General features: G+C 47.2%; 1 protein-coding gene across 3 annotated transcripts in view; it reads right to left on the bottom strand.

Annotated features, from left to right (window-relative positions):
* Positions 1-18,913, bottom strand: part of PSME4 (proteasome activator subunit 4) — a 212,390-nt gene that overhangs the window by 148,510 nt on the left and 44,967 nt on the right. For all 3 annotated transcript variants that reach the window (XM_075127153.1, XM_075127152.1, XM_048842866.2), the window contains 3 exons: positions 13,352-13,415; positions 12,415-12,489; positions 7,462-7,584 (listed from right to left, as the gene is read on the bottom strand). In XM_075127153.1, the coding sequence (XP_074983254.1) occupies positions 7,462-7,584; positions 12,415-12,489; positions 13,352-13,415 (262 nt within the window). The remainder of the gene's footprint in view (positions 1-7,461; positions 7,585-12,414; positions 12,490-13,351; positions 13,416-18,913) is intronic.

Below are 18,913 nucleotides of genomic sequence, written 5' to 3'. Positions count from 1 at the left end.
GGAGACAGAGAACCTTGGACTACGGAACCCCCTCTCCAAACTGTGATAGGAAGTAGCTCAGTGAAACCAGACATTAGTCCAGTTTGGTTCCCAGAGCAGGGGTCAGGGTATTTTGGTGGGATCCCCCGTTGACCCAGTGGCCGAACACTCCGCCACTGTTAGGGCCCAGTGGAGTCGGATGGGTCCGGGTCCCCCTATGGCTCCCCGACACCAACCCCATCCCAGGGATGGCGACGTTTGTACCCCTAGGCCAGAAGGCCTGTGTTTGGCTTGTGCCATCAGGAGACAGTGAGCCTTAGACTGTGCGTTTGCTGGCTGCCTTATCTAGGAGGCTTAGGCTAAGGCCTGCTCCTTGCTCTGCCCCACCCAAAGGGCCAGAGCCCTAGACTGTTAATTACTGCAAGCCCCAGCCAGGAGACTGTGGGCTAAAGAGTGCTCACCGCTTTGCTCCACCTGAGGAGCTAGAGCATCAGCCTGTTACTGCTTCTTTGCCTCTACTAGGTGGCTATAGAGCTGTAGACGTCTTACTGCTCGGCCCCACCAGCGGGACCCGAGCGTGAGTGCTGTTGCCTGATACAGCTAGGTGGAATGACCTCCCGCCTCATTTGAGAGCAAGGGACCACTACAAACCTAAATGTATGCTTCCTGAACAAATATTTACATTCAGAACAGGGCAGCTACTTAGAATGATTAATTCATTCCATGTAGTAATGTTGGCAGGCTATAGCATAATGCTAGAAGCCTTCTTTTTGTAACTGTTATTGTTGGCATTTCTTTACATTCTTTGATGAAACAACATAGCTCCATTTCAGTGCACTAACGTCACCCAAAATTAAATTCATGATTCTTTAATTATCCTTACAGGATGCGAGGTAGACCCATGAAAATTTGGACTGTAAACCTGAGCTAAGTTGCAACTCTAATAACAATAAAACTGTAATGAAACAGACCTGAAGTTTAATTGTTTTATTTCAATATAATGTACTCTATCCTGCAATAAAGCTATAAGGAATTTATAATATTTTATAGTAATAGACTAATGACTGAAAACATAGGATTAGGATTCCCCACTGTACTCTAATGGGTGAGACATTTATGATGTGTTGCTCACGTCCATTCCAGTCCAGGGCAGAACATGTGTCCCCGTCGGAGATTTTTGCCTTAGGGCCATCTGTGGTGCCCTCTGGAGTACCGCACTCATGCTGTGGTATATCAGGGGCCGGCAGCCCTACGCCCTCTCTGTTCCTTCTTGCCGACAACTCCAACAGAGGGGCAGAAGGGTAGGTAATGAAATGGACATGAGCAACACATCTCCCTGAAGAACAACAGTTCTGAAAGGTAGGTAACCTTTTTTCTTCTTCGAGTGCTCGCTCATGTCGATTCCATTCTAGGTGACTCACAAGTAGAATCAATGGAGGTAGGCTTGGAGTTCACAGTCTCACAGTTTGCAGCACTGCTCTGCCAAAGCCAGCATTGTCTCGAGCCTGCTGGGTCAGCACATAGTGCGACGCAAATGTGTAGATGGATAACCAGGTTGCGGCCCAACAGATCTCTTGGATCGGCACCTGCGCTAGGGAGGCTGTTGAGGACACCTGCACCCTAGCTGAATAAGCCGTCATGTTCGCCGGCGGGGGCATTTTTTCCAGCTCACAGCAGTAGAGGATGAAGGCCGTGATCCAATACAAGATTCTCTGGACTGACACTGGGCAACCTTTCATCCTGTCAGTGGCAGCAACAAACAACTGTGTTGATTTACGGAACAGCTTTGTTCCAACAATGTAGAAGGCCAGCGCCCATCTGACATCCAGGGCATGCAGCCTGAGCTCCTCATTCTTTGCATGAGGCTTTGGACAAAGGACTGGTAAGTAAACGTCTTGACCAGTAAGGAACTGGGAGACGACCTTGGGCAGAAAGGCTAGGTGCAGACGCAGCTGGACTTTGTCCTTACAGAAGTCTGTATAGTCTGATGTGAGCACCCTGATCTTGGTCACCCTACGGGCCGCAATTATAGCGGCCAAGAAGACGACCTTCCAGGAGAGAAGCAGAAGGGAGCAGGAAGCCAAGGGTTCAAAGAGTGGACCCCTGAGCATGAACAGCACAAGATTCAGATCCCAAGGCGGGACCGGATCTTGGACATGTGGGTAAAGGTGCTCCAAACCCTTCAGGAAGCTTCCCGTTATGGGATGGGTGAAGACCGACCAGCCCTGAAGTGGAGGGTGGAACGCCAAAATGGTTGCCAGGTATACCTTGATCAAAGTTAGCGACAGACTCTTGTGCTTAAGGGGTAGTAAATAAACCAGGATGTCCTGCAGAGGGGCCTCTTCCGCACGAATGTGTCAGTCTGAGACCCAACACATGAACTGCTTCCACTTCACCACATAGGTAGGTGGACAGTTTTCTGCTCCCCAGCAGGACCTTCTGGACACCAGCGGAACACCCCGATTTGTCCACACTCAACCACGCAGCAGCAAAGCAGTCAAGTGACTCCAGGTTCGGGTGCAGCAGGTTGCCGTGGTTCTGGGACAGCAGATCTGGCCGAAGAGGTATCTGCAGCGGGGTGGCTGCCAAGAGACTCAGCAGCATGCCGAACCAGTACTGATGAGGCCACACCGGGACAATTAGAATACTTTGTCTTACTTTACCTTGAGCAGGACTCTGTGGATTAACAGCACTGGCGGGAAGGCGGTATTTGACTTTGGGTGCTGATGTACGCTTTGTCCCTGCCCCGCAGAGAACAGAACATGTGGCACTGCCTGTTCTGTCTGGACCTGTGGAAGATCAGGCTGACCACTTCCAGAGGGAGTGACCATTTGTGGGGAGACGAGAAGGTCCTGCTGAGGCAATCTGCCAGGCCATTCTTGGCTCTGGGCAGGTGGGCAACTACCAAATGAATGGCATGTCACACACAAAAGTTCCAGAGGCTGAGCGTTTCCCCAACAAAGGCCCGAAGACCTGGCTCCAACCTGCTTGTTGATGTAGTACATTGCAGCTGTATTGTCCATCAGAACCTGCACCACCCTGCCCTTCAGGTGGAACAAGAATACCTGGAAGGCCTGGCAAACCGCTTTGAGCTCCATGACGTTCATATGAAGGCCCAGATCGCTGTATAGCCAGCAGCCCTGGGCGTTGAGCTCGTCCAGATGGGCTCCCCAGCCCAGGTCAGATGCGTCTGAAACCAGGGTAAGCGACGGAGACGGGGTCACGAAGGGAACCACCTGCTGCACCGACTCTGGATCCAGCCACCAGTCCAAGGATGAGAGAGACGTGGCTTGGCACCATGACCACTCGGTCCAGGACATCCCTGCTGGGGATACAGACCAAGGCCAGCCATGCCTGCAGAGGTCGTACATGAAGATGGGCATGGCTGACCATGTATGTGCACTCGGCCACGTGGCCCATTAGTCATGGGCTGTGGTAAGCGGATGGCTCTTCACGTGGGCCATCAAGTCCGACATGGTTTGGAAGTGCACTTCCGGAAAAAAGGCCCTCGCTCGCGTGGAGTCGAGAACCTCTCCAATAAACTCTATGTGTTGGGCCAGCATTAACGTGGACTATTCTGTGTTTATTAACAGGCCCAGATCATTGCAGGTGAACCACACCAGCTCGAGGCTCCATCGGACCTGCTCCGGAGACCTGCCCTTGGTGAGCCAGCTGTCGAGATACGGGAAGATCTGGACCTGGCGATGTCTCAGGTAAGCCACTACCAGTGTCACTCACCTTGTGAGCACCCTGGGGGCAAAGACAGGCCAAAGGGTAACGCCATGAACTGGAAGTGACGCCCGGCCACTATGAAACGCAAGAAGCACTTGTGGCCCAGGAATATGGAGACATGAAAGTAAGTGTCCTTCAAGTCGAGAGCAATGTACCAGCCCCCCCGGATCCAGGGAAGGAATGATGGAGACCAGGGAGTCCATGTGGAACTTCAATTTCTTGAGAGACTGGTTGAGGCCATGCAGATCCACGAGGGGCCTGAGACCTCCTTTGGGATTAGGAAGTAGTGGGAATAGAATTCTCTTCGTTCAATGTCCCGAGGAACCTTCTCCACAGCCCCCAAGCCCAAGAGCTTCTCTACCTCCTGAGCAAGGAATCGCTCGTGAGAAGGGTTTCTGAAAAGAGATGGGAAAATTGGGGGGGGGGGGAGCTGGAAGGAGGAGCAGCCAAGAACTGCAGGGTATAGCCCCAAGCCACTATGTCCAGGACCCAGTGGTCCCACATAACCCATGACCAGGCTGAGCGGCAGGGGGAAAGGCGGTTGAGGAAAAGGCGGGTAGGATCGTCGACTGACTGGGGCGTCACTCTCGGGCACACTCTCAAAACGATCACTTCTGGCCCCCTGGGTGTTTGGCTGCCCCAGGCTGGGCTGGCGAGCAGGAGGAAGAAGGGCGACAACTACTAAAACTAGCATCCCTTCTCCTTGTAGGTCCCTAATGAGGCTGCCAGGGTCTTGGCGGCAGTGGTGGTTGGAAGGGCTTCTTGGCTGATTACAGCATGTGCATGCCCAACGAGCGAAGAGTAGCCCTAGTGTCCTTCAACCGGTACAGCCCAGCATTTGTCTGATCCAAGAACAAACCAACTCTGTCAAAGGGGAGGTCCTGGATCGAGGCCTGCATCTCCTGGGAGAGGCCTGCCGTCTGGAGCCAGGAACTACATCGCATGACCACTGCCAATTTGGCCACTCTTGCCAACAAGTCCGCTGCATCCCATGCCATTTGCAGGGAGCATCTGACCACTGCCATACCCTCCTCCAGAGTGCCAAACTCTTGGGCCAAACCCTGAGGGAAGGATTCCTGGAACTTTTTGAGACCGTCCCAGAGATTAAAATTGTACTGGCCCAGCAGGACCTGATGGTTCGCCACCCAAAATTGCAGGCTGGCAGTAGAATAAATCTCTCCCCCAAATAAATCAAGTTTCTTCGTGTCTTTGTTTTTGGACGTCGAGGAGGTGGGGACCTGCATGTCTTTTTTGTTGGTTGCAGATACAACCAGCAAGCCCGGGGGCGGGTGGGCATAGAGGTATTCGAAACCCTTGGCAGGCACAAAGTACTTTTTCTCAGCCCAATTTGAGGTGGGCGGGATGGAGAAGGGGGTTTGCTGCAAGGCCTTGGCTATACTGAGGACCCTCTCATGCAGGGCGACCCAGGCGAGGGTAGAGGCCAAGAGGACATTGAAGAGGGTGTCCTCCTGCTCCCCTATCTCCTGTACCTCGAGCCCCAGGTGCTTGGCCACGTGCCAGAGAAAGGCTTGATGTTCCCTAAAGTCACCCGGCGGGCTAACTCTGGAAGGTCCCGCGACCGCCTCGTATGGGGATGACGAGGAAGACTGGAAAGCCAGTGGGGGTGCTGGGGTCTCAACCATGGTTGGAGAAAGAGGCTTTGGGGTGGGCAGAGGTTCCTCCACCCTGACCTCAGAATGGGCTTCCAGTACCAGGTCCGGTGCTGGTGGGGCCACCACCCAATGTTCCGCTGCAGCCACCGAGCAGCGCTGTGAAGGAGGCACCATCACAACCGGTATGCCCAATGCACTCCAATAAGACCACTGTGCTGGCCAGTGGTTATGCTGCCATTGCGGTCCTGCAGATGAGGGAGCGGGCTCCGGTGCCCAGTCATGCCAATGAGACTTTGGCAATCAGCTGAACTGGCCCTCCGGACCGGAGGAACCCTCTTCTGGTGACCAGGGAGGAGCCGTCAACATCTGCGTTTGTTTGCTGGTCATGGCTACTGGTGATCGTTGCCCAGGCGTAACTGAAAGGTAACTGTAGCGTGGAGACCTGTACCAGGAACATTCCCACCATTCCGGTGATTGGGACCAATGCGATCATCAAGAAAGCAAGCAGTGCCAGGAATAGAAAGGAAAGCGTCGACCCCATGCTGGAGAGTAGTGACAAGGGGATCTGGAAGCTTGCCTGGGTGACCGGCGACACAATTAGGATCTGCCCCGGGATTCCCGACGCAGCAGCAAAGAGCAATACCTTCTGTCCGGCAATCAGCATTGTTCCCCTATCCCCTGAGGGGTCTTAACTGTAGGCTTGCCCTCTTGGGGAGCCTTAGCAGGGACCTGCAGCAGCGGGGTCATCATTGGAGCAGGTGGAGACCTGTGCTCTCTCTGCGCCAAGGGAGCCAGGGATGACAAAGGTGCAGGCAGCAGTGCGGGTACCATACTGCTCCCAGGAATCGGTGATGGACCTTTAAGGGCACCCCAACCAGGGAGGCATGATCGCGTGGCTCCGGAGAAATTTGGTGGGCAGGTCTGGGTCCCTTGGTAGATGACCCCTGGGCCTTCTTGCTCAGTGCCAGGGAGTGCTTCTTGGCCTTCTTCTTTGGCAGAGGTGATGGCCAACAGTGCCAGGAGAGGCCTGGTGCTGATGCACGGAGGCCGAGGCACTTGGCACTACCTGCCTGGACAGCTCGGAAGCTAGGCGGAGGGCGGACTTCATCAGGAGAGCACTGAGGCAATGTCCCGCTCCCTCTGGGTGCGGGGCCGAAAGTTTCTGCAGAACTGCCCCTTCATTTGTGACTCCCCAGGCACTTAAGGAAGCTGCCCTGGGGGTCACTCACAGGCATAGGCTGCTGCAGTGCGAGCAGGGCTTAAACCTGGGAGACCCGGGCATGCCCCGCCTGGGGCAAAATCCTGCTGGGACCCTAACGACTAACTAACACTTAACGAGTACTTTACTTAGCACTAGCAAAAGCGAACTACGTACAACAGCCTTAAGGCACGAAGTTCAGAATGACAGACAACCACTAGCTCTAGCTAAGAAAAAAAAGGTGCTCTGACTGACCACCACAGGCAGTAAGAAGGAACTGAGAGGGCATTGGGACAGCGGCGCCTGATATACCGCGCTCATGCAGCAGTACTCTAGCGGGTGGCACAGTCAGCCCTATGTGGTCCTAAAACAAAAATCTCCGAGGGCCATGTATGTGGGCACACACACATCTAGAATGGAATCCTTACGAGCAAGCACTCAAAGAAGAACTAATTTTCCGTAACGAAGGAGTTGTATAAATAAAGGACACAATACCCAGTGGGACTGGAAAATGATAGTGATAATTACCACAACCAGAACCTCAGAAAGAAAAAAAAAAAAAAAGCCCAAACCCTTTGGCTACAGAAGTTCTCCCTGTCTCACAGTGGGAGCTCAGGACCCAAGAATGAGAATCCTGTTTGTAAAGCATCTCTGAAGAATATCACTGTGGACAAACTTCATGCTTGTACTGGACTTTAAATCAATGAGCTGGCAGCTCATTTCCAAAGTACCACTTAGAGCAGCCCTGAAATAAACCTTATGTTCCACATCCCCAACCTACGGTAAGGCACTACTTTAAATAAACATTGGTCAAAGAAAACCTCAGAAATAAGCATCTGCTGAAGCTGAATACCCAGACACTCTAATCATTTTAGCTACACAGCTGTTCAGAGCTTTTCATTACCAGTTTTTAATGTACTATATAAAAAGAATACTAACCATCATGGCTGTGATCCACATTACTGCATGTCCTATATCATAAGCATTTGTTAAGAATCTTGGAACTAAAACTTGACCGCTTCCCACTGGAAGATTCAAACTTCTCAAAATCCTTGTAAATATCTGTTAAAAAAGTTAATATTATTACTTAATACTATTTATAAGAGGTTTCTGTACAATACTTGTAATGGGGCAACAGTTCCTGCATAGTTGTTATTAATTTGCTAGAATAAACATCCGAGTAACAAAACATCACATATGCATTTAGTGTTTGGCTACTCGTAGTTACTGCAAGTTCCATTCTTAGCAGTGTGCATAACCGATACAATTTTAGGTCCCAGCATCAAGGGTTACTCTAAGACAATCAGTTTTCACATAAAGGTGAAATACATTTAAATGCATGATTGTAGGAGAACTATCATGATACTAAACACCCAGCAGTCTGAGATTCAAACTGCTGGTACTAGAGAACTAAAATCAGGTTAAAGATTATGCAATAGTTTTTTCTCTCCTCTGCTGGTAATAGCTCACCTTAACTGATCACTCTCATTATAGTGTGTATGATAACATCCATTGTTTCATGTTCTCTGTGTGTGTGTGTGTGTGTATATATATATATATATATATCTTTCTACTGTATTTTCCACTGCATGCATCCAATAAAGTGGGTTTTAGCCCATGAAAGCTTATGCTCAAATAAATTTGTCAGTCCCTAAGGTGCCACAAATACTCCTGTTCTTTTTGCAATAGTTTGGTTATCATTACAATTTAAACTTCTACCTAGTATTCCAAATGATTTGTGCATACTGTAAACAAGAGTGTTTTCCAAGAATTGCTGTGGGGCACTCCACCTACAACTTCTTTTCAGTTAGAAAAGGTATCACAGACAAGGAGTTATTTATTTTTATTCCAATATTTTTGATGATGTTATAAGTTTGAGAGGGAAAATGAGTGCCAGCAACTTCTTACATGCACCTATAGCTTTTGAAGATGGAAGGAAAGTTAGTCTTTAGTGTCCTATCCCCACATACTACTTCTGCATCAGAAGCTTGAGGATAGGGCATAAGGGTCCTTGTATTCATCTCCTTATAGTTGGTAACTAGGTGTTGCAGCTAATAATGGAGATTCAAACCATACCAACGTGTTCGGGGATCTTGGATAAGGCAAAATAGAGAAATGGGAGAACAAAGAAATGTTAAGTCTGAATGAAAAAACAAAACAAAACAGGCAAGTATGATTAAAATGCAGTTCCAGAACCATAAAAAGGAATATGAAATTAAAGACAAACCCACTGGATTTAATAAACAAGAGATTAATAAGGCCCACCACTTTTTTTTGATGGAAGCAATACAAAAGAACATGAGAGAGAGTATAGCAGTCCACAATACAGCAGCAAATCCAGCCAGAGAGGCGTTGCGAAGAGAGTGCGCGGCCCCAATAACGGTCAGCAATGGCGATGAAAAGGCAGGAGAAAGCACGGAAGCTGCAGGTGTGCTGAGGGTAGAATGCCAGCACCATACGTATGTCCAGGGAATGAAGCACGCGGTGTCTGGAGGAGGAATATAGTTTGGGGTAGAAGGTGGGGAGATTAAAGTGTCTGGTAGAAGGCGGGACATTGATTGAGGTGGAATGGGGATGCCACTTTGGGGAGGAATTTGTGGTGGAGGTGGAGGGAGACATTGTCCTTGTGCAAGACAGTGAAGGGAGGATCCACCATCATGGCCGCCAGTTCGCTGACGCATAGTGCAGAGGTAATGGCCACCAAGAAGATCACCTTCATGGAGAAGTGGGCAGGGAGCAAGGGGCGAGAGATTCCAAGGGCAGCTTAGTGAGGGTGGAGAGGACCACACTGAGGTCCCAGGTAGGGGTCCGCTTGCAGACTGAAGAAACGGCATTGAGAAGGCCATGGAGGAAGTGGACAGTAGTCGGGTGAATGAAGACGGAAAAGCCATTCACCGGGGGGAGAAAGGCACTGAGTGCCGCCAGGTGTACATGAATGGAGGAGTGGGCAAGGCCGGAGTACCGGAGGTGGAGGAGGTAGACCAGGACAACAGGCCTGGAGATAGCATCCAGGGAATAGCCATGGTCACACACCCAAATGGTGAAGCAGCACCATTTCGCCTGATAGCAAACTCTAGGGGGCCGTCACCTGCTGTGTGTAAGGATGTTGTGGATGGAATCAGAGCAGAGCATGCTGCGTCTATCCGCGAGCTCCATTCAAATACCAGCCCGTGGGGGGGCTGGGGTTGGGTTGTCAGATGCAGCCAATGGGTTGTGTCAAGAGATTGGGAAGGTGAATTGGGGGGCAGATGGAGAGGAGAAGGAGATCTGTAAAGCGATATTGGCAAAGCCAAGTGGGGGCCACAAGGATGACTGTCGCCTGATCCCATTGTATTTTGCTTAGGGCTTGTGGAAACGGGAATGGGCGGGAAGGCACAGTGGAGTTCAGTGGTCCAAGGAAGGAGAAGGGCGTCGCCCTGAGATCCTGGGCTGAGGGCTCCCCTGGAACAGAAGGGAGGAAGTTTGAGATTGTCTGCTGTGGCGAAGAAATCGTAGTGAGGGGTACCCCACTGGCAAAGAACAGAGCGGAGTGTGAGGTCATAGAGTTTGCACTCATAGTTGGCATGGAAGGAGAGACTGAGGGAGTCAACAAGAGAGTTGCTTGTGCCAGGAAGATGTACAGCATGGAGAGTGATGTCATATTTGAGGCACCAATTCCAGAGGACGATGGCCTTCACACAGCGGGGGGGGAACGTGTCCCGTCCTACTTGCTGACATAGGCAACTGTTGCATGTTGTCTGAGAGAAGTTGGACATGGCAGGAGCGGAGGAGTGGCAGTAGCATTCAGCAGGCTAAGTGAATGGCATGAAGTTCAAGAACGTTGATGTGCATTCTTGCCTCTCTGGGCAACCAGAGGCCCTGGCCATGTGTCCATCCACATGTGTGCCCCAGCTTGCCAGGGAGGTGTCGGTGGTGAGGGTCGTGCATGGCACCGGAGGCATAAATGGGATGCCCACCAGGAATGGAGGATGGGTTGTACCACCAAATGAGGAAGGTTGAGGGCAGTGACCATATGGTGAAGGAGGGCCTGATTCTGGGCATGATCAACGGGAGGCGAGACGGAGGGAGGAATGAGCACTTCATCAGGCAATGAAAAGGCACCGGTGGGGACCTGCGGGGCCAGTGGAGTGGGAGCATCTGAAGGAGCATTGTAAATGGTGGTAGTGGATGGGGAGGGCTGACTGAGTATATGACGTTGGTATGGGTCCCAAAGCAAGCTAAGAGCACCGAAGAACAGTGGTTCCGACTCTGGCCATGCAGAGGTAAGAGGGAACTGGAGCAGCATTGATCCACACGGCTTCTTAAAGTCGCGGATGACCCACGCGGTTGACGCACATTTGGTCAACAGACGCTACTATGAGCAGTTCTGGCTCTGGCGCGAATGAGCACCCGTGATCGGAAACCACACAGGGACCATCACTCAAAGAAGAACAAGTATTTATATTACGAGAGAAATTGGATTTAATCTTTTCATAAGAGACCAAATTTCAGCAATAAAGCACCCAAATTATTGGGGAAACTGATGAAGTTAATATTTACCCTCGATGAAGGATTGAAAATTTAAGTGATGATCATTTAGAAGTCAGGAAGCTAAGAACATAAGAACGGCCATACTGGGTCAGACCAAAGGTCCATCTAGCCCAGTATACTGTCTTCTGACAGTGACCAATGCCAGGTGCCCCAGAGGGAATGAACAGAACAGGTGATCATCAAGTGATCCATCCCGTCGCCCATTCCCCAGTTCCTAGCAAAAGGAGGTTAGGGACACCATCCTGCCCATCCTAGCTAATAGCCATTGATGGACCTATCCTCCATGAACTTATCTAGTTCCTTTTTTAACCCTGTTATAGTCTTGGCCTTCACAACATCCTCTGGCAAGGAGTTCCACAGATTTACTGCATTGTGTGAAAAATACTTCCTTTTGTTTGTTTAAAACCTGCTGCCTATTAATTTCATTTGGTGACCCCTATTTCTTGTGTTACGAGAGGAGTAGCTCTCTGGAGATTTATTTCGTATGTTTAATATCCAGTGAAAAAAGTTGAGTCTGAATTCCCTAAAATAACTGAAGCAAGCCATATCTAAAAGTATCAGAATCACACAATTTCATTTGTTTTCTCAGTAAGAAGGGACAGGTGGCTATATGAGCCAACAGTTTAAGAGACATAAAAATGTTGGCCAAAATAGTCTCTTTCCAACTTTTTGGTATTCTTACAACTTACACTTAGCCTCACAAAGGCATTAATATGATCCTTCTCAGTACCAATTGGACTATTTCCAAGGAAGCTGGCTGGCCTGAATTCTATAGTGTTCATACCGTTGAGACAACAAAGAAAAAGAAAATATTACACTATATCTTTATTAACTCAAATTTGGAATTGTTTGAAACAAAAATAACTTTGGACTTTTGAAAATGTGCATGCTACATCAAAATCTGATTCAAGTTGGCAAAAGCTGGTTTACTCCAGAAGATTTTAATATATTAAAATTCTATGAACAGCTTGAAATCAAAAGTCAGAGATTCAGTGCGTTTGTGCTGTGCATCAACTAATTCAAAAGCGGTTCCATACTTGGTCTCATTCTTGCAAGTAAGTGGGATTACTTGTGCATTTAAAGTTATTCACACGCATAATTGTTTACAGAAGGGTGGTGCAATATAGTAATACCCTTTTGAGTCAACTGATGAAGACTGCCAACTCCCAAAGCTATATACAGAGAGTTCATTCAGATTTTCAGCTGCACATACCTAGCTTGAAAATATGGTTATATGAGGCCAAAACAGAGGCTACAGAGAATATTTATGTTTGGTATTGCCCACATTGAAATATATCTTCAGAGTTAGTGTAATATTATTGCAGGGTAAACAATATCACTTGTAAAAATAACAGATATTACCTTTGGTACATATGGATCCCAGTCTATGTACCCTATGTTGTCAGTGGCCAAGCGAGCAAAAAGGTTTACTAGATGCTGGGGGGAGGGGAGGAGAAACAAAAAAACAGGTCAATATTCCATAGCATACATTTCTAAGAGAAGAACTCGACGCCCATTTCATCAGTGGCCACAGAGACAAAATATCAGTTCATCTCAGCAAGAGAGATTTTAAGATCATATTCACCAATGTCACACAGGGCATAAATAAGGAGTTAAAGAATCTTAATGTAAACATTTGAGAAATCATTACACTTCCTGCGCTGAGATCCCCACCTCACTTGTTACTTCTTTTAATATTCATGACTAAAATACAAACAAAAACTCCACCCCTCCACCCCCATATCTCTTTCATATTAGGGATACTGAACTATGGGATGCCGTTATATTTGTGGAATTTCATAGAACTATACCACAATAGCCCTTTGCATCCCCATCAGGATTGACTGGTAGTCTGGAAAATGCATGAGAGAGCAATTATAAACTGCCCAACAAGCAAAACTGCTGGCTTGTTTACTCAATCAGCAACAGCTTGTTGGAAGTCATGAAATTACCACCTTTCCCCTCCACATTAGAGAAAGGGGAGGAAAAATGGAACTTGATGTGACAGTGTTCAAGTTAAACAGGGGAGGGATAGCTCAGTGGTTTGAGCATTGGCCTGCTAAACCCAGGGTTGTGAGTTCAATCCTTGAGGGAGCCATTTGGGATCTGGGGCAAAAATTGGCGATTGGTCCTGCTTTGAGCAGGGGGTTGGACTAGATGACCTCCTGAGATCCCTTCCAACCCTGGTATTCTATGATGATTCTATGATTCTATGAAATATTTCAGGTTTATTTACAAGTACATTTTCACTCTATTTATATAGTGCTATTCTACAGGATTAGGAAAAGTAAATACTCACCCCCTCCCATTGTGGAAGATTCTGAACTGAAAACCAGAGGCCTATAAATTCATCAAACCAAAGCCTGCAAGAAAATGAAATCAAGCCAGTCATTTCAGCACGGCACCAATCTCTCCTCCATCATCAGGCACACATTTCATCTCCACTCTACTAGGCAGTTTCAGGCACCTTTTCTCCTGGTCTCACTTTCACTAATCCAAGTATTTTTTTCCCCCTTCCTGACTGGCTATGGTCACTGTCCTACCACTAGTTCTTTCATCCCAAGCTTCAGTCCTTGGCATTCTTTCCTCCTCCCTCCTTTACCACCTTGTCATTTCTGGCCAACTTTTAAATGTAAAGTTTAGTAAAAGTTTTATGTTAATAATTTACATCTGTATTTCACTTCCTTCTACCTATCTCAGTCTCACCAGTTCCTTGTTCTGTCTTAATTTTCATCTCAACTGGCATACTCACTAGTAAGAACCCATCGCACGTAGTTTGTATCACCCTCCTACTCTAATGTCTAACATTTTTCCCTATTGTCCAAGACTTATGATAGGCATCAGACTTGATCCCAAATTCTTTCAGAGCTTGGGAAACAAGCTTCACCATTCCTCTACCTAAACTCTTATTTATTCCTTCATTTTACTGAAACCTTTCTAATTCTCTCCTTTAAGTTCTCCACAAGCCCAATTAAATTAGAAGTATTTAAATCAGCAGGGCTGATGAAAAACATCCCAGGGTATTTAAGGAACTAGCTGAAGCAATCCTGAAACTGCTAGAGATTATCTTTGGGAATTCATAGGGATGGGTGAGGTCCCAGACAACTGGAGAAGTGCAAATATACTGCTTATCTCTAAAAAAGGGGGAAAAGGAAGAGCTGGGGAATTAGAGACCAGTCAATCTACTCTCAGTACCTGGAAACATACTGAAATAAATTATCAATCAATTTGTAAGCACCTAGAGGATAAGACAGTGATAAGTAATAGTCAACACAGATGTGTCAAGAACAAGAACTTTCCTTCTTTGACAAAAAGAAAAGGAGTACTTGTGGCACCTTAGAGACTCACAAATTTATTTGAGCATAAGCTTTCGTGAGCTACAGCTCACTTCATCAGATGCATTCAGTGGAAAATACAGTGGGGAGATTTATATACACAGAGAACATGAAACAATGGGTGTTACCATACACACTGTAATGAGAGTGATCACTTAAGGTGAGCTATTACCAGCAGGAGAGCGCCGGGGGGGTGGGGGGGGACGACACACCTTTTGTAGTGATAATCAAGGTGGGCCATTTCCAGCAGTTGATAAGAACGTCTGAGGAACAGTGAGGGGGGGGGGGGGGCGGGACAGTGTTACATTGTGTAATGACCCATCCACTCCCAGTCTCCATTCAAGCCTAAATTAATTGTATCCAGTTTGCAAATTAATTCCAATTCAGCCAAAAGGGGCCACAACAGTGGTTCCCTTAACCCACCCAGCAATATTGTTAATCTATCCAACTATACTCTTAGCCCAGCAGAAGAATCTGTCCTATCTCGGGGCCTCTCCTTCCACCCATCCACCCCCACGAACATGATACAGTTCTGTGGTGACCTAGAATCCTATTTTTGACGCCTCCGACTCAAAGAATATTTCCAACACACCTCTGAACAACATACTAACCCACAGAGTCCTTCCTACCAACACTACAAAAAGAAGGATTCTGGGTGGACTCCTCCTGAAGGTCGAAACAACAAACTGGACTTCTACATGGAGTGCTTCCGCCGACGTGCATGGGCTGAAATTGTGGAAAAGCAGCATCACTTGCCCCATAACCTCAGCCGTGCAGAACACAATGCCATCCACAGCCTCAGAAACAACTCTGACATCATAATCAAAAAGGCTGACAAAGGAGGTGCTGTCATCATCATGAATAGGTCGGAATATGAACAAGAGGCTGCTAGGCAGTTCTCCAACACCACTTTCTACAAGCCATTACCCTCTGATCCCACTGAGGGTTACCAAAAGAAACTACACCATTTGCTCAAGAAACTCCCTGAAAAAGTACAAGAACAAATCTGCACAGACACACCCCTGGAACCCCGAACTGGGGTATTCTATCTGCTACCCAAGATCCATAAACCTGGAAATCCTGGACGCCTCATCATCTCAGGCATTGGCACCCTGACAGCAGGATTGTCTGGCTATGTGGACTCCCTCCTCAGGCTCTATGCTACCAGCACTCCCAGCTATCTTCGAGACACTACTGACTTCTTGAGGCCACTATGGATGTAGAAGCCCTTTACACCAATATTCCACACAAAGATGGACTACAAGCCGTCAGGAACACTATCCCCGATAATGTCACGGCTAACCTGGTGGCTGAACTTTGTGACTTTGTCCTCACCCATAACTATTTCACATTTGGGGACAATGTATACCTTCAAATCAGCGGCACTGCTATGGGTACCCGCATGGTCCCACAGAATGCCAACATTTTTATGGCTGACTTAGAACAACGCTTCCTCAGCTCTCGTCCCCTAACGCCCCTACTCTACTTGCGTTATATTGATCACATCTTCATCATCTGGACCCATGGAAAAGAAGCCCTTGAGGAATTCCACCATGATTTCAACAATTTCCATCCCACCATCAACCTCAGTTTGGACCAGTTCACACAAGAGATACACTTCCTGGACACTACTAAGTGCTAATAAGCGATGGTCACATAACCACCACCCAATACTAGAAACCTACTGACCGCTATTCCTACCTACATGCCTCCAGCTTTCATCCAGAGCACACCACACAATCCATTGTCTACAGCCAAGCTCTACGATACAACCACATTTGCTCCAACCTCTCAGACAGAGACAAACACCTACAAGATCTCTATCAAGCAGTCTTACAACTACAATACCCACCGGCTGAAGTGAAGAAACAGATTGACAGAGCCAGAAGAGTACCCAGAAGTCACCTATTACAGGAAAGGCCCAACAAAGAAAATAACAGAATGCCAATAGCCATCACCTTCAGCCCCCAACTAAAACCTCTCCAACGCATCATCAAGGATCTACAACCTATTCTGAAGGACGACCCATCACTCTCACAGATCTTGGGAGACAGGCCAGTCCTTGCCTACAGACAGCCCCCCAACCTGAAGCAAATACTCACTAGCAACCACATACCACACAACAGAACCACTAACCCAGGAACCTATCCTTGCAACAAAGCCCGTTGCCAACTGTGTCCACATATCTATTCAGGAGACACCATCATAGGTCCTAATCACATCAGCCACACTATCAGATGCTCGTTCACCTGCACATCTACCAATGTGGTATATGCCATCATGTGCCAGCAATGCCCCTCTTCCATGTACATTGGTCAAACTGGACAGTCTCTACGTAAAAGAATAAATGGACACAAATCAAACATCAAGAATTATAACATTCAAAAACCAGTCGGAGAACACTTCAATCTCTTTGGTCACTCGATTACGGACCTAAAAGTGGCAATTCTTCAACAAAAAAACTTTAAAAACAGACTCCAACGAGAGACTGCTGAATTGGAATTAATTTGCAAACTACAATTAACTTAGGCTTGAATAGAGACTGGGAGTGGATGGGTCATTACACAAAGTAAAACTATCCTCCCCCCACCGTTCCTCAGATGTTCTTACCAACTGCTGGAAATGGCCCACCTTGATTATCACTACAAAAGGTTCCTCCCCCCACCCTCCTGCTGGTAATAGCTCACCTTAAGTGATCACTCTCGTTACAGTGTGTATGGTGACACCCATTGTTTCATGTTCTCTGTGTATATAAATCTCCCCACTGTATTTTCCACTGAATGCATCCGATGAAGCGAGCTGTAGCTCACAAAAGCTTATGCTCAAATAAATTTGCTAGTCTCTAAGGTGCCACAAGTCCTCCTTTTCTTTTTGCGGATACAGACTAACACGGCTGCTACTCTGAAACCTTCTTTGACAGGGTTACTGGCCCTAGTGGATAGGGAGAAGCAACAGATGTGATATATCTTGATTTTATAAGGCTTTTGACACAGTCCCACATGACATTCTCATACACAAACGAAGGAAATATGGTCTCTAGATGAAAGTACTGTAAGATGGGTGCACAACTGGTTGAAAAACTGTATTCAAAGAGTAGTTATCAATAGTTCACTGTTCCACTGATACAGTTCAACATATCTAGTGAAGTCCTGCAGGGTCTGTCACTATACAATATTTTCATTAATGCTTGGAGAATGGAGTGGAGAGTATGCTTATAAAATTTTAAGAGAACATCAAACCAGGAGGGGCTGCAAGCACTTTAGAGGACAGAATGAGAATTCACAATAACCTTGACGAATTAGAGAATTGGTCTGAAATCAATATGATGAAATTCAATGAAGATAAATAAAAAGTACTTTTTTGCCTGGAGGCGTAGGGGGAGCCAGCTGAGATCACTCAGTTGAGGTGGACTGCAAAGAATGGGGCAGACAATCCCCAAAGCTGGTGGATATTTCAATACTTAGATTTACGAAACAGCTTCTGTTATACCTGACTGTTACTCAGAAGTCAAGAATGATGAAGATGAATGAAAACCTTATTCGCCATATAAAAGAAAAGATTCTACCAATTCCAAAAGGTCGGATACATTACCTCCCAGGTTAATGAATATTCCAGATCTTACCAAATACATGCTTATAGCCAATTCTTATTAACTAAACTAAAATTTGTTAAAATACAAAAGAGATACATACAGACATGAGCCACTCCTGAGGTTCAGATTCATAGCAGAGATGATAACTCTTTGCAGCTACAAAGCTTCTTTTAGAAATTTAGTCCATAGGTTATAGTCCAATGTTTATCTTCAGGGCGGTCCAGTTAGAACTGGCATCTCAGTCCTGATGGCTTAGGCTTCACCTGCATGAAACCTCAAGCAGATCTGAGATGACAGGATCAGGACCCACGGATCTTTTATACAATTTCAAGCCTTCTTTGACACGTCGGCGTCCCTTGGCTTACAATAGGTGATCAGGGCGACTTTGGGCATGTCTTCACTAGCAACATTAAACATGGCTGTGTAGTTGTGGCACCAACATTGGGAGAGAGCTCGCCCAGCGCTAAAAAAACAACCCACCTCCACGAGGGGAATAGCTACCAGTGCTGGCACACTGTCTACGCTGCAACTTTACAGCACTGAAACTTGCAGGGCTCAGGGGGGTGTTTTTCCACAGTGTAGACAAAGCCTTTGAAGTAGGACCATCACCAGTACTTAGCTACACAAATTAACATAAGGCAACTGCCTGTTTTTCACCATTCGCAGATGACTGGCTATACGTTTCAAAAAGAGATGACTACAGCGATATTCCGTGTTTACGGTTCATTTAAATGCTAGGATGTTCTTTTGATCGCTGAATTAACAGAATACAGCATGGACAGGAACTGTTGATTACATTGTTGACCACTACCCATATACATGTGGTGGCAGAGGACAGAACAAGGAACAATGGTCTCAAGTTGAAGTGGGGGAGATCTAGGTTGGATATTAGGAAAAACTATTTCACTAGCGGGGTGGTGAAGCACTGGAATGG

The sequence above is a fragment of the Caretta caretta genome, chromosome 3 (assembly GCF_965140235.1).
Source record: "Caretta caretta isolate rCarCar2 chromosome 3, rCarCar1.hap1, whole genome shotgun sequence".
In the NCBI taxonomy this organism is placed as follows: Eukaryota; Metazoa; Chordata; order Testudines; family Cheloniidae; genus Caretta; species Caretta caretta.
Note: the sequence above shows the minus strand (reverse complement) of the source record. Positions and strands in the feature narration are given on the sequence as shown.